Genomic DNA, 15,408 nt, shown 5'->3' on the forward strand with positions numbered 1-15,408 from the left:
AAGGTCAGGCCTACCACGGATGAGCAAATGGTTCGTTGTGAAGTTCTCAGAAAGCAATGCAACGTTCAGCTAGCAATTTCTGAAATCAAGATATCAGAGATATCATTCCCTAAAATGTTCGGACACTTCAATTTTCAGCTAAGATTTCCGCACAGATCTAATTCTTTTTTGTACAGTGATAAAAACATCTCTTTAGACAGGCTTTATACATTACAAGGAGCCTAGAAATGTTTCTCAAAGGCCTTTGGCTTAATTTGCTCTTTGGGTGGTAAAAAGAAAAAAATTGATGAGCTGCTGCAGAAATCATACCACACTGAGTACGTCGAATACATTTGAGTACAAACTAGAAACAAGTCTATTTGCACAATTGCAGCGATGACGACCAATTCGCCAGCTTCATTCCCCAAGGGAAACATGATCTGACGGCCGTAATAAAAGGACTGCCGCATAAATTTGAAGCTTTATTGACATTACGCATGAAAGGACACGTGAACGAAAATAACAACAGGAGAACGTAGATCTGTCAAGAAGTGTATCAACGGTTGACAGCCTTTGTAAAGCAATAAAAATATTTAGTTAAAGGTCAAAATAAGTGTCCTCATTCCTTAATACTGTGAATACGTGGCATTTTATAAGCTGGGTACTTATTTGCCACCTTGTTAATATTCTTGCAGCCCAAGTGCGCCAATACTCACGATGACTAAGCACACCGCAGGGGATATTGCTACGTCACCGTTGATATTTTCACCAGAGCTTCATTGGCTACCGAAACAAAGAGTTATTATTATTTTGGGAAGTGTTTTATCTTATGAACAAAAGATTGTTCGTAAACCAATATTTTACCAATAAAAGCGTGCATTTTGTCCATCTTGACACCCAAAGTAGTACTACGCGACGCACGGAAGGTTTTGAGTATCCATCGGTAAAATGGCCAACCGCACTACAGCTTCTGAACAGCTCAGCGAATACGCAAAAAGCAAACAGGTAGGTCGCGTTAAAGAAATACAACACTTAATTCAAAGTGCTCCCCATTTTCTTTAACTTGGTACGTTTACACACAGCGTACACATTTAAAAAGACCGTGAGCGATGCTCGCCTCCCTTAAGGTTTCAAATAATGTTTATCATAGTGTTTATGTTGGCGCAACTTGAGTTAAGAGTGAGCTTTCGTGACTTCAGTGTCTTCAGTGGTCAAGTCCCTCGAGTGTGAAGAACCTTTCATGAAAAATCTGTGTCCTCCGCCGTTCTTTGAATTTAAAGTTGAATTTAGGATAAATCTTAGAGCATTCATTTTAGTAAGTTTTCGTTTGCGAATAACTTGATTTAAGCTTGATTGTGTATCACATTAAATCTACCTGAAGATCCATGTATATTAATATTTGCACGATTAACACGACATAATTTATGCGCTATAATGTGTAAAACCATGAACCGTGACCGTTTTTTTTACGCAATCGTCGTAATTTTATCAGCCACCAGTTCAAAGAGATGACATGCGGAAATCAGTTGTGTATTATAATGGAGTAAAACCATGAACCGTGACCGTTTTTTTTACGCAATCGTCGTAATTGTATCAGCCACCAGTTCAAAGAGATGACATGCGGAAATCAGTTGTGTATTATAATGGATGCCATTTAATATTTATCTCAAAGAAAAATTCATCTGCTTTAAATTGGGATAGAAATAAACTAACAGGATGAAAGAGCGAAATGGTCCTCACACGTAGCTGGACAATTTAAACAATTCGCCCTTGTCACACGGCGGCCATATTGTCCCTGGAGACCGAAAAAGCGTTGTTTTTCCACGCCAAGCCTCGCAGTGGAAACCATGGGGGTGAGGCTTGGCGTGGTAAAAGAAAGCTTTTTTGGTCTCCCGGGACAATATGGCCGCCGTGTAACAAGGGCGAATTGTTTAAATTGTCCAGCTACGTGTGAGGACCATTTCGCTCTTTCAAGGGCGAAGTGTCTCTCATAGACACCTGAAAAATTAAGGTAGCCCTGATAGGATTCGAACCAATAGACCATATTCGTATTCTCAGTATCGGACTGGAACTAGCTTGCAATGGAGTCTAATGCGGGGGAATCGTCTCAAATGCAAATACTTTTTAATATATTCCTCCGCATTAGCCTCCATTGCAAGCTAGTTCCAGTCCAATACTTTAGAACACTTTATTTTAGGATACATAATTATAGTAAAAAAAACTGAGAATACAAATATGGTCTATCACCTATCAGTGGCGAGTAGGTCATTTTGTTGGGCTCATTTGTTCCCGTGAAAGGTCTCGATGAATGAAATAATTATTTCATGCATACCTCTTACTAACTGAGTTCGAAGTCCGTTCTGTGAAATTAGGGATGCTCGTTTTCTTGCTGTTGATTTATGGCCCAAGCGCGAAGCGCGCAGGCTAGAAAACACTAATCCCTAATTTTACAGTACGGACCGAGAAAACGAGGTTAGTAAGTTTTTTATTGTATCTCTAGAGGTGGTAATCAGCCGTGCGGGAAACGAAACTAGTCGAAGTCAATTAATTAAGCGGAAGGTTCATCAAAAAGACTCTAGAATACGGCCTGCTAATTTAGCTAATCACAACACGCGTACTAAATGAGAGATATAATAAAATTTATAACACTACCCAGGCAATAGAGAGACTTAGACGGTGTGGTCAGAGGAGATGTTTCCAACGGCGAATCATCAGAGAGACCAGAGGCACCCCAAGCTCAGTGTGAGGGAACGCCAACAAAACTATAAGGATTTGTATGGGAATCCCGATGAAAGTCTTAAGAAGACAATTATACAAAAAACGTCTCCCTTAAAAAGCCTAACTAGCAATTTTTACAAAATATGCCGGGCAGTGAGGCATGCATTGAGAAAGAAGACATTTAATACCTGAAAGCCAACCGTTGTAAATTATTAAATTATTAGAGAGATTAAGCGTGACGATTACGGCCAACGGCAAACGGCAGGCTCCTGCTAATCATAAAAGAGTGAGATTTCTCTCAATTTAACTTGTGTTGTTCCTTTGAGAAGTTTCTTGATATCTGGAGCTAAAAGGACAGAAATGAGCTAATATCAAGCAGGGATCTTACTTTTTTGGCAAAACCCTAATTTCACTCCGACGTTTGCCGTTTGGCTTAAAGGTTTATGCTTATAAACTTCTCTAGCTTTACGATGTTCTTCATTCAATTTTCTATTCTTCTCCTTCCTGGGCTTCTCTCGAGCTCGAGAGAAGCTGAGGCTTTCTTGTCGTAAATTTCTCAAATTTCGTCGCCTCTTCTTTTGTGCTCTTTTCTGCTCCCGTTGCACTTCACTAATATGATTTCCCGCCATTTAAAAAAGAAAAAACGCTTACTAATAGGTGATTATCGCGTAATAATCACCTCAAGTACAACCAATCAGCGCAGAATTTTCAATAATCACATATGTAATTATACTAATTGCACTTATTGGTTTTGATGAGTAAATTCTTGGAAATCGATTTTATTATGAAAACTAACGATAAAAAGTTACGACGTTTCGACCTTCCGGAGGTCATTTTCCAGTGCGAGTTAAAATATACAAGTAAATTAGCATAAATATGTTTGTTTAGTTTAGTTTTTATCATAAAAACTTATTGGCTTCTAAGTTTATTGTCTCGGTAGTATTTACATGTTAGAGGCCTTAACAGCATCATGACGCAGCCCTTGCCTAGAAAGAGACAAGGCACTGTACAGTTTTCCAATAGACTCAAAGTTAAGAAAATAATTTAGTCTCCAGATATTATGACAACCGGATTTGGAGCACCCATTGACACAAAGACAGCCACGATGACTGTGGGACCCAAAGGCCCTATCCTGCTACAGGACGCCCAGTTTTTGGATGAGATGAGCCACTTTGATCGTGAGCGAATCCCTGAGAGAGTGGTGCATGCAAAGGGAGGTGGAGCATTTGGATACTTTGAAGTTACACATGACATCACCAAGTACTGCAAGGCCAAGATATTTAACAAAGTTGGAAAGAAGACACCATGTTTGGTTCGCTTCTCTACTGTTGGTAAGTCGAAACTGGTCTCGAATATCTAAGGCACATTACATAAGCCGCGAATTTTAGTGTCCCAAGCGGAAGAGAATGTTAATGAAAAGCTATGAAATGACAACGGTTTTCCTGGAGTTTCAAGCCCTCTGAAAACCATAGCAAATTTTGTCAAGTCTACTGTGTTATGGCATTGGGGTGATTCCCCGCACTTGGAGCAATTTACATTAGTGTCCACTGAAAATTTATTCAATCGCCGTTAGCCCTTTATACGTGACGTAATTGATCAGAGTCGGTAAATTATCTTTGTGAAATTTCACAGCAATTAATTGAATGAACCACTGCGATCACTTCTTGACTGGATACCCTCAAATATTTAGGTGGTGAATCTGGAAGTGCAGATACAGCCCGCGATCCTCGAGGCTTTGCTATGAAGTTCTACACTGAAGAAGGAAACTGGGATTTGGTTGGAAACAATACTCCAATCTTCTTCATTAGGGATCCTATTCTGGTTGGTTTTCTGTGGTTTAATTGTTTGTATACGACTTCGTTCGTGAATATTGCTGACTTTCACGTTCATTCAAGTGAATACAGAGGTGTTAGTGCATGATTTATGCTACTCTTGTTTGAACTGACGATAATGCTGGTGTCTTCATCAGGCATATTTTAAGGCCGAAATAATTAAGAGTCCTTTTATTGTCGCTTCTTAAAGTCCTTTCCTTTTAATGCGATGTACATATGTTTGATGAAAATGGCTGCAGTCATCAACGTGACGGTAAAGGAAGCGTTGGCCGAATCAATCTGCCAGGCTTGCAAACAAAGCTGACGATACTGCCGGTTGGTGGTGATAAGTTTTGAATTTATCCCACGCACCTGTATGATTGGTTTGGCAGAGAAGTTTTACTTTTGGCAAAAAACACTGCTTTTTGGTGCTCTAATTCAAACGCTTATCAGACTGGCGTTTGGTTTGTTCGATGAATATGTATTCTCAGAATGTTTGCCGTGGTATAGAATAAATAAAAGCAGTTCATTGTTCTCTCTTTACAGGATACTTAGGTTTGATAAACGGTTTGATAAAAAAGATGAGAGCGCCAGGAAAGGTATTTTAGCCCTAGGTCACTGCTAATGAAGACACTAGCATAGGGTGTTATTCCGCGTATAGCAGTAACTTATGCATTCAATATTACCGTTCAAACCAGTCTGAGAGTAGCATTATTAAGCCACGTCTGATTGTGAACCTGATTGCAGTTTAGACCTAAGACTTAATCTATCAAGTTACTAAGAGTTGGCCCTAAGTAATTCGCATGCTTTTTTCTAACCATTCACTAGTCTCCATAAAAAAGGTACGCTTTTTCATTGATTTACCGGGGATAACACAGCGTTTCGCTGTCTCCTTCAATAATGATTGCGAGAATGCTCCATTTCGATAGTTTCCGTCCTACCAGTATTGCTGCAGCCGCACATATGTCACCTGACTTAGTTCAATGGCCTAAGCTCCACCACATCTGTAGATCAGTGGAAGAGCGTCCAAAATAGTCATTGGAAGGTTGAATGTTCGACTGCTGCAAGGGAGAACTTAGGGCCCGATTGTTCGAAAGCCGATCAAGTTAATCCAGGATTAGCATAAACGTTCGTTCGTATTTCCAACTTTAGGGTGAAAGTTTCTTTTGCTTATTATTATTTTTTTTTTCAAGATTGACTTCTTCTAATGTAAATTATTTCCAAATATCAGCGTTGAACAGCATTTGGGAGTAGAGAAATAAACTCATTGGTTAATTTATAACCTGGGATTAGCGTTAATCGGCTTTTGAACAACCGGGCCCAACTGCAGATGCTTTTCCCAACAAACCCTCGGACACTACTGAAAAGATTTACACATTTCTTCACTTGATGTTACTTTTTGCAGTTTCCCAGCTTCATTCACACCCAGAAGAGGAATCCAGTTACTCATCTGAAGGTATGCAGCAAATTTGTATTTATGCTACGTAAACCAACATTAAAGATACAGATGATTTATCTTGAATACTCATTACTACATTGTGGAGAACAAACGCACAACTGAATGACCAGCACTTAGTTGGATACACACCTTAACTGGTATAGTTCAAAGCTGATGGGTTCAAATCCAATCCGAGCCTGAAGTTGTCAGGCTTTCCTTTCGTTTCTGCTTTAGAAAATCCATAACTGCTATGACTAACATTCGTCATCATCCAGTGTCTTGTACAATCCTTGACTTGCAACAGACGTCATGGCGGCTATGTTGGTGTACTGAACAATAACGAAAAAGTGTTTTAGGAATTTGGCCCTGTCATCGTCCAAAACGCGACATTTTGCATGGCCGTCTAATCATGTGTGTGCAAACCAAGAATATATGAAATTTTACATGATATCTTTGAACTGTGGAATGGTCATAAAATGAAACCCCATTCTCTTCTTACGGGATATAAGTCGAACTCACAAGTGACCAGTTTCCAGTTGACTTTTGTTGGTAGAGCAGTGCAGTGCATGCGCAATCGCACGGTCATGGGTCCGTGTCCCGTGCAAGCCTGGATTTTATCAGTCTTCCCTGCTAACCTCGACGATCATTTTAACTTCCAGCTGTCACTTTGTTGACAAAACGCTTTATGATTTGATGGGCTAGTGTATTAAAATCACCAGCTTGAATTTTTTAGGACCCTGACATGTTCTGGGATTTCATCACTCTTCGACCTGAAACCACTCATCAAGTTTGCTTCTTGTTCGGTGATCGTGGCATTCCCGATGGGTATGAACACATGAACGGATATGGAAGCCACACCTTCAAATTGGTGAATGACAAAGGGGAGGCTGTCTACTGCAAATTTCATTGCAAGGTATTGTAAAAAAATCAGTGTTTGTCGTGGGTCCTAAAATTGAATGACGTAATTATGTGGAATTTAGTGTCTGCAGGAAAAATTAGAGGACAAAATCAAACATTATACACAAAATAGTGCTTATCCTCTGCACAGTTTAAACCCTACTGAAGCACTTTTTAAGGACGCTGCCCACTATTGTTATTTCGCATACGGTCTGCGCATCCCGAGATACTCGAGTTTCCTATCGGTGATGCTTACTAATACAGGGATATTTTTGTTCGGTTTAAAACTATCCGGATAACGTAGATCTTATTAAGTAGTCGTGGTATCCAAAAAGAAAATTGGGGGGTAACCATGCATTTTTGAGAGATAATTAAGCTTCAATTTGAGAAAGAACGCCATACATTGCTTTGTATTTTATAGCTTTTTACAAATATTATTCATGGATTATCTTGGAAAAATGCGTGGTTAGCCCCAATTTTCTTTTTGGATTTCAATGACACTTGTTAAGACCTACATTTCCTGCATAATCATAAACCGGGGCAAAAATACCTTGGATGATTAGTAGACACCATCCTTGAGAATGGGTAGCGGTTTCCGTGCTCTCACCACAGCACCACTCCTGCTCTCCATTGTAAATAAATGTTGTTTTTTTCCTTACATTCTCTTTTTACAGACTGATCGAGGTGTGAAAAACCTCTCTGCCGACAAAGCAGAAAAGCTGGCAGGGTCTGATCCTGATTATAACAACCGAAAGCTGTACAACGCTATAGCCGACGGAAAACCCGTAAGTCAAAAAGTTCTGTGAATGTAGTAGGGAGCACAACGGAAACGGCATGGGGTTATAAGGAGGATTTGACTTCGGACTTGAGAATTCGGCCGGAGTCTTCATCTGTCCACCTGCTGGAGTTGTTCTGGTTTGATATCCCTGGATACATATATCTTCACGACTCAGTGCTTTCAGCTCTGGCCAACTCGGGTCTGCCTCCAACAAGCGTCTCAGTTTTTGTGCTTATTTCTATCAATTTTCTTTTCATTTACCTTGAAAACATCCCACAGAGAGCGAACAATTCAGAAGATTTTGCATAAGAATTGTTTTTATTTTCTCTTGAGAAACTGGAAACAATGCTTATTCAAAATTTTGGAGGGACAAACAAGGAGTATTATGGTATTTTTTATATTGGCTAATTGTAATGAACCTTCTGTAGCTGGAAAGGCCTTACTAAAAACCATGTTTTTCATGTGATTCCTTTTTTTTAGCCATCTTGGACCATGTATCTGCAGGTTATGACTTTTGAACAAGCTGAAAAGTCCCCATGGAATCCTTTTGACCTGACTAAGGTAAAGCCACAAGTGTTCTTTTGAAGATCAGGACGACAGAAATAATTCTTTCAGTCATTTTTGAACGACGTGTGGTCCCTCATCCTCTCAAGAATTATAGGATATTCTAAACCGTAACTTTTCTTTTTGTAGTGTCAAGTGTATTTAGTGCTATGACACTAATTGGGGAAACTGTACAGGAATCAAAGCAAATTAACTCTTAGCAAGTAATAAGTCCAGGGTTTTCGAAAGTTTTGTAAAGAAGCGGACGTATTTCTGAAAGCACCGGACGTGACATTTTTGGAAACCCGATGCCCAGAATTTCAAAATCCGCAGGGCAATTCTCCCACCTCCCCAGCCTGACTGAATTAATCCACTCGAGTATGGTTGCTAATGTTTTTGGAACTTTCACTACAGATCTGGCCTCATTCCGAGTATCCCCTTATTCCTGTTGGCAAGATGGTGCTCGATCGCAACCCGTCCAACTACTTTGCTGAGATAGAACAGAGTGCTTTCAACCCTGCTAGCATGGTTCCTGGAATTGAAGCCTCTCCAGATAAGATGCTGCAGGTAAAAATGTCCACCGTATTTTTTACTTTTCATTTAGCTTTTCTAAATCACTCTATTGATCACTAAATCGAATCGCCCTATGTAAAGAAATCCATGAGGTCCTCGTATTGCAGATTCCATTCCATGGATTCCGGATCCCGAGGCGTGGATCCCGGATTCCAAACTCACGGGATCCGCCAACGATAGATCCTGCATTCCATCTAAAATCTGTACATTCTGGATTCCATACAATGGATTCCGGAATCCACGCTCTCGATTCCGCATTCCAAAGCCTCACATTTGCTGAATTCCGGATTGCGAGTTCCTTTACATCGGGCGAACTAAATATTTTAGCCAGTTTCATAAGCTAAATTTCAGTTCCGCGGTGTTTTTAATTTTGCTTTCACAAAGTAATTCAAAACCAAATACCGAAAATATTGTGCAAAAACGCCCTCGACTGGTAAACGAACTGAAAAGAAAGGAGAACAAGGCTAATCGGACTTCGAAAAGTAAGTCCAGAATTTTAATTTTTGCAAAAAATAAGTTGCGTTTTTCCAATGTCCATTCGCTCGACTTGACTTGTATATCACAACAGCTCTGCATTTTGTGATTTCCTGAGTGACTATCACACGCTTTTTTCCACGATCTTCTTTTAATATTCATGCAGGGTCGCCTGTTCTCATACCACGATACCCATCTTCACCGATTGGGAACCAACTACATACAGCTGCCTGTGAACTGTCCTTACAAAACTAGAGTCAGCAACAACCAAAGAGACGGACCCCAGACCTTTGAAAATCAAGGTAACTAATCACCTTAGTCCTTTGAATGACTGGAGTAAAATTCATGATCACTAGCTTAGTTCGGCGTAGAAAAAAAGGGCCCAGTTATTCAAAGCCGCATTAAGCCAATCCTGGACTACGGGAAACTTAAATTGCAGTTTATTTTCTGATCAGAAAAGGTTCCTTCAACATAAAGTTACAAGGTTGAGGCTTCTTTGACAGACAAACTTTGCCAGGCTTGATTGATTCAAGCCTGGCTTTGCTGACGTCATTAATTAATTTTGTTTCATTAACTACGAGATTGCTCGCAGATCAGGCATAGCGCTATTTACAAATTGACTTCAAAGGCAAAAGAATTTGTAGTGTTAAACTTGGTTAAATCTCCAATTTTAAGTCTTTAAGCTTTGATAACGAGTCCGTTATTAGCATCAAAACTAATAAGTTCTTGGGTGGCAAAAGCGCTAATTATTCCATACATTATTTGTAAAATTACACAGGCTCCTAGTCCTTGCAAGTAATTGATACTAATGAGGGAGTTCGCATATTATTTAATGCTAATGGATGAGTTTGCATGTGATTCACGCTAATGAGTGAGTTTGCATATAATTCATGCTCATGTTGATAAGCACTTTTTTTTTCAGGTGGTTGCCCCAACTACTACCCTAACAGCTTTAGCGGTGCTAAGTGCGACATGAAGTATGCACCAAGCAAATTTCAAGTGAGGACATAATTTATCATTCCTAAATGATTTCCCTATAAGAAACAAATGTCAAATCTTGCACTTGTTGGTTGAGAGTGTCAATTTTGCTCACAAAAATTTGCGTCGTTTTCACGCTAGGCATCTGGTGACTGCAAGCGCCATGAGTCAGGGGAAGAAGACAACTACTCCCAGGTAAAATAATTTTCTTTAACTGCTGCCGACCCAGGACAGAACACACCTGTGCTTTTGCGATTCTTTTTTTTTTCCCCAATCGTCAGAATTCTGAGCAGCTGTGTGTATTTTATCATTATCCCACGCTCACTACACTTTGTGTGGTACATCTGTCCCGTCGACTTGAGGACTGCGAATTGTAATGGTTAAGGATATTACAGTGCGACGCGCCTTACCGTGGCCACCTGACAAAGTTTTTCACAAATTGTCCGCCAATCAGGGTGTGTAAATTTGATTGACAGTCACGCCTCTTTGCAAATTTCGCACGGTTGTAAGTTGAACACCGTCGCATGGGTTGTTGAGTTGACGTATTTGCACGTAATTGTCAAATGTAAAAGTTTGTTGGGTGGCTACGGTAAGGCGCGTTGCACTGTAAGAGGGAGAGGAAAGAAGACGTAACAGTCATAAAGCCGTCATAGATGTACCAACAAAAACTGGCGACGTAGAGGACGAGGGAGATGGGGATAATTTTCAATTTTGCTAAAAGAACTCTGCTGGCAATCTCGTTCCCAGGACCTCTCCTAATAATAATAATGATAAATATAGTCTTATTAGATGTTTTGGTGTGTAGTATCGCTGAGTATTTTTACGAGTTGTACTGTATTTTGACGAGCCCGCTAGGGCGAGTCAAAATACAAACAACGAATAGAAATACTCAGCGATACTCAGTACACACCAAAACATCTAATAAGGTATTTATTATCCGACTTTGTCTTTGGCACTAAACTTTTTAGCAAATGAATTGTGAACAACCGAGAACGTGTGACAGATTTGTGCGCGCGGAGCAACGTCAGCAGCTAAACTAGTCAAAGCAGTCTGCTACTGTACAATAACCAAGTATACTAATAACTAACTGTACAATATCGATATCGTGGAATATTTGTACTCGTTTCGTGCATTTTTTGTACAGTAACTAAAGCAGTTGGATAATAACATTTATTTATATTACCGACATTACCGTTTTCAAATGCGCTTTTGACAAATAGTATTAAAAGTGCTACACTTAACAAGAAGCCTATGAAAATATATAGTAATCGTAACTTCCTTTAAATATGAATACCTAAACAATCAAGCACAAATTATATGCAAAGGCTTGAGAATTTAACATCCTTACTGCTGACTAGTTGCGAGACGCCTTCTTTAAGAAATAGGTCTTGAGTTTTCTTCCATAAGTTCTAATGGTAATCTATTCCACGGTCGTGGAGGCTCGATCTCCATGGCCAAGAGTTGCCAGTGTATTCTTACTGTCAGAGGTTTAATCATACACTTATTGTTAGATCTCAGACTGTAACTTAAAACAGGCTTTAAAGATAATAAGGTCCTTTAGATCAGACGACGAGGTCCACTAAGAGTACGAGTTTTCCGTACTAAGCATGCGCATAAGGTTTATAAGACAACATTTAATCGAAGTGCGCTTGCTCAGAACGGAAAACTCGTACTCCTTGACCTCCGATCTAAAGATCCCTATTAATTCACGTATGTATTTGGGACGGCCCCATTAATGGCTTTGTCTACAATTAATATTATTTTAAAGTCGATTCTACGTCTAATTTTCAGGCAGTCAGATGTGGCAATATCTAGGTGCCTAAAGAATTAGTCTGGCAGCTGTGCTTTGCACGCGTTGCACCCTAGAGATAAGATAATTCGGTAACCCATACAGTAGCGAATTACAATAGTCCAGGCGACTCGTCACAAATGCATGTATTAGAGTCTCCGTAATTTATTGGTTTAAAAGCTTTCTAACACACTTTATGTTGTGAAGATAAAAGAACTAGCTTCACATATTTTAGTAACATGCGTGCTCATGGTAAAGTTACTGTCGAACCATGCACCTAAATTTCTTACAGGCTCACTACTAGAAGAAAACACCGAGTCTCCAGGGCCGTAGCCAATATAATGCAAACCAAGGCGTTTGCCTCAGTCATTGTTTCGTGATTTTTAAAAATAAAGCGTAATTCCGGTGTTGTCTTTAAAATGTGCTCATCATAAAGACCTAAAATGCCTCCGAAGACAATTTAACCATGGGCGTTGCCTCAGTCATATCATTTTTTTCTGGCTACGGCCCTGGTCTCAAATAACTAGATTATCAATCTTCATCAAATCTGGAGATTTGATTCGGGAATGGGAGAGGAAGGTGGACCGTGTCTCATGTTTTCCCATCCCAGTACTCCTACGAAAGGCCTTGTCATTTAGCTACTAACACTTGCGACCATGACAATTTGGTTTCGTTGACATACGTTATTGCTTGATAACCATTTGCCAATGCGCTTTCTTGCTACTCGCTCAATTTAACACATTCATCGTTAATAAAAGAAGGTAATGTTTTTTTTTTTTAAATAAAAACGCACCGAGAACAAAAATTCCGATTACATTGATGCCATAGGTATTTTTTTAAACCTTCTAGCTTTTTTTTTCCCCAGGTGACTGTTTTCTGGGAAAAAACGCTGCGTGAAGATGCAAGGGACCGCTTGGTAAATAACATTGCAGGTCACCTTAAGGATGCCAAAGAGTTTCTCCAGAAGCGAGCTGTAAGTATTCAAATCATTTTTACTTTCAAAAACACTGGGTCGAGCCAGAAATCCATAACCCACAAGTCTCGATCTGAGATGATGAATGCGGCCTATCAGCTTTCGGTATTATCTATTTTTAGGAATGCTTAAGGTAATTTCCTTGAAAATGACGTACTTTAAGTCTATCCAGATTTCTGTCAAACTTGGCAAAATTGATATTCATGACAAGGACATTAAAAAAAAAAAAGCATTAAAAAGATGGGATCACTGTGTTCGTCTTCGCGATGCATGCCCTTTATTTTAAGCTTTCGAAACTTGATCAACCGGAAAAATTGTAGTTATATAGCAAAAGCTACTGAATATTACTGAAAAATTCAGCGTACTTGTTTGTCCGGGATAAAATCTTTCAGTAAAATGATTTCAAATTGCTCGAGCTTGCAAGTTGGACCGGTACATCACCTCACAATCCGTGTCTGCCTTCAAATGCAGTTTTCTTTTCACGTCATTTATATATAAATACTACAACTTCTTCCATCCAGCTTTTTTTCTCCTTAAAATATGTTCTCGGTGTACCTATTTCGAGAACATAAAACCATTAAAAAGAGGGGGTCACCGTGCTCGTTCAGAAGAAAATAGCCATTCCTTGACAGATTAAGCTTGGCGTAAGTGAAAATCCGCCATTTTATCAATGTGCGCGAGCAAATGCACGTGCCAATGGCGCAAGAAAGTATGCGCAGTTGGGTTGCGCAATCCAATACCTGGGAATCACCTTAAGCGCGAGCAATCCCTCGCGCGACTACTTAGTTGCAGGCTAATCAAGGGAGTTGTGGTCTTCAGGCCCAATCTAATTGGTCAAAATAAGGCGGGACCCGTTCTAAATTAAGATAATACCATAAACTAATGGGCCAAGGCCAAATAAGCGAAATCGACACTTCTGGGTTATGGGCATATGGTTGAGGTCATTTTTGGTTCTTAATTAAGTGAGAAAATTCAGGCAAAAACAAGTTTTTACAACGTGATTTGCTCGAGTATCACACGGTTTTGGCAAAAATCTTAGTTGCGCCTTTTACTAACTTGTAGACTCTGAACTTCAAATTCCAATTCTCTTCTTCTTGCCAATCACTGTAGCGGAAGGGGTTCAAAGATCACATCCGCAGCGGTTTGATTGACTGATTTGGTTTAAATTTGCCGTTAGGAACCGTTAACACGATTGACTGCATTGAAAAGCAAAACTGTTAATTAAAGGCGAGGCGCATTACGTAATAACACTTTCAAGAAAATCATATGTCGAAGTGTGTCAATCCGGCAATAATAAAGCAAAACCACTATTGAAGTCAGTTTAGAAAAGTCTGCAATTAAGGGAGGCCCATAAACTCAAGGCCGGAACAAGATGGATGCGACTCTTGGTGGCAAAAAAGTGTCATATGGTGATGCAGACGTTTTATTACGTAAAGCTTTTATGTCGTTAAGACTGGTAAACCTGTGCAGCGAAGAAAAATCAGCGTTTTCTCTTATACCCCAAGATGATAATTTTAATATCCTCTCACTTGTTGCAACCCGCTAATTAATTGTGCAATCGCATCGTGAGGGCGATTTTCAATCGATTGCCTCAAGTTTACAACGCTTGATGGGAAAGCGACAGTTTTGCTCATATTTGCTAGTTTTTCTTTTTACTACAAAAGTCAAAACAGCTCTAGTCGAAGTCTTGACACTGTTAGTATCAGTTTTCCAGGCATTAACGTGTTTGACTAGTTCATTCAAATTCCGGCGATGTGTCGGAAAAGTGTCAAAAATAATCATACTGGTAGTGTCGAAACGTCGCGACTATCGCTAATTTTGATTTTTACTGTAACTGGACATTGATCTTTTAAACGAGATATAAATTACTAATTATTGTTTCAATTATTTTCGTTTCAGGTGGATAACTTTACCAAAGTGCATGTTGACTTTGGTAACAAATTAAAAAAGGCATTGGCCAGTTATAACAGTGATAGTGCTATCAAACCTCAAGTGCCAGCCTAGCTGCTCAGAAAACCACCCTTGTAAGCTCAATTGAGAAATATTGTGTGAGCTAAAACAATGTAAATTGACGAGTGACGTATGTTTTGCTAATGATGGATTACGTCGTGGCATACTGTTTTTTGATTCAAATGAGACAAAAGTGCATGTAATGTGGGATAAAGTTAATAAATCTAAACGCAGTTGTACGTAGTTTGTCATTTGGTACCCTCGTAAAATGAAAAGATCAGCGTGGCTAGAGCATGCTTTCTAATGTTACCCACCCCACTTCACCCCTTCACAATTGCGGCCTGCTTTCCAGGGTCCTTTCTTGTTTCCAGGGTCCTTTCTCTTGCCCCCCCCCCCCCCCCTCCTCCTCCTCCCTCGAACCGGAAGGTAGAGGACTCTGAGAATGAGGTTGCACACGGTTCGATTCCCAGACTCAACGTCATATGCGATGGGCTCCTGAGCGCCCTG

General features: G+C 39.8%; 1 protein-coding gene across 1 annotated transcript; it reads left to right on the top strand.

Annotated features, from left to right (window-relative positions):
- The first annotated feature begins 764 nt into the window (after positions 1–764).
- LOC138007148 (catalase-like) lies at positions 765–15,140 on the top strand. Its single transcript, XM_068853898.1, has 13 exons — positions 765–984; positions 3,746–4,028; positions 4,388–4,518; positions 5,914–5,964; positions 6,680–6,859; positions 7,518–7,628; positions 8,102–8,182; positions 8,579–8,731; positions 9,378–9,513; positions 10,134–10,210; positions 10,331–10,384; positions 12,844–12,951; positions 14,851–15,140. Exons 1-13 carry the CDS (start codon positions 928–930, stop codon positions 14,953–14,955), a joined length of 1,527 nt encoding a protein of 508 aa, XP_068709999.1. The 5' UTR covers positions 765–927; the 3' UTR covers positions 14,956–15,140.
- Positions 15,141–15,408: the final 268 nt, after the last annotated feature.

Source organism: Montipora foliosa, chromosome 6 (genome assembly GCF_036669935.1).
Source record: "Montipora foliosa isolate CH-2021 chromosome 6, ASM3666993v2, whole genome shotgun sequence".
NCBI classification, from domain to species: domain Eukaryota; kingdom Metazoa; phylum Cnidaria; class Anthozoa; order Scleractinia; family Acroporidae; genus Montipora; species Montipora foliosa.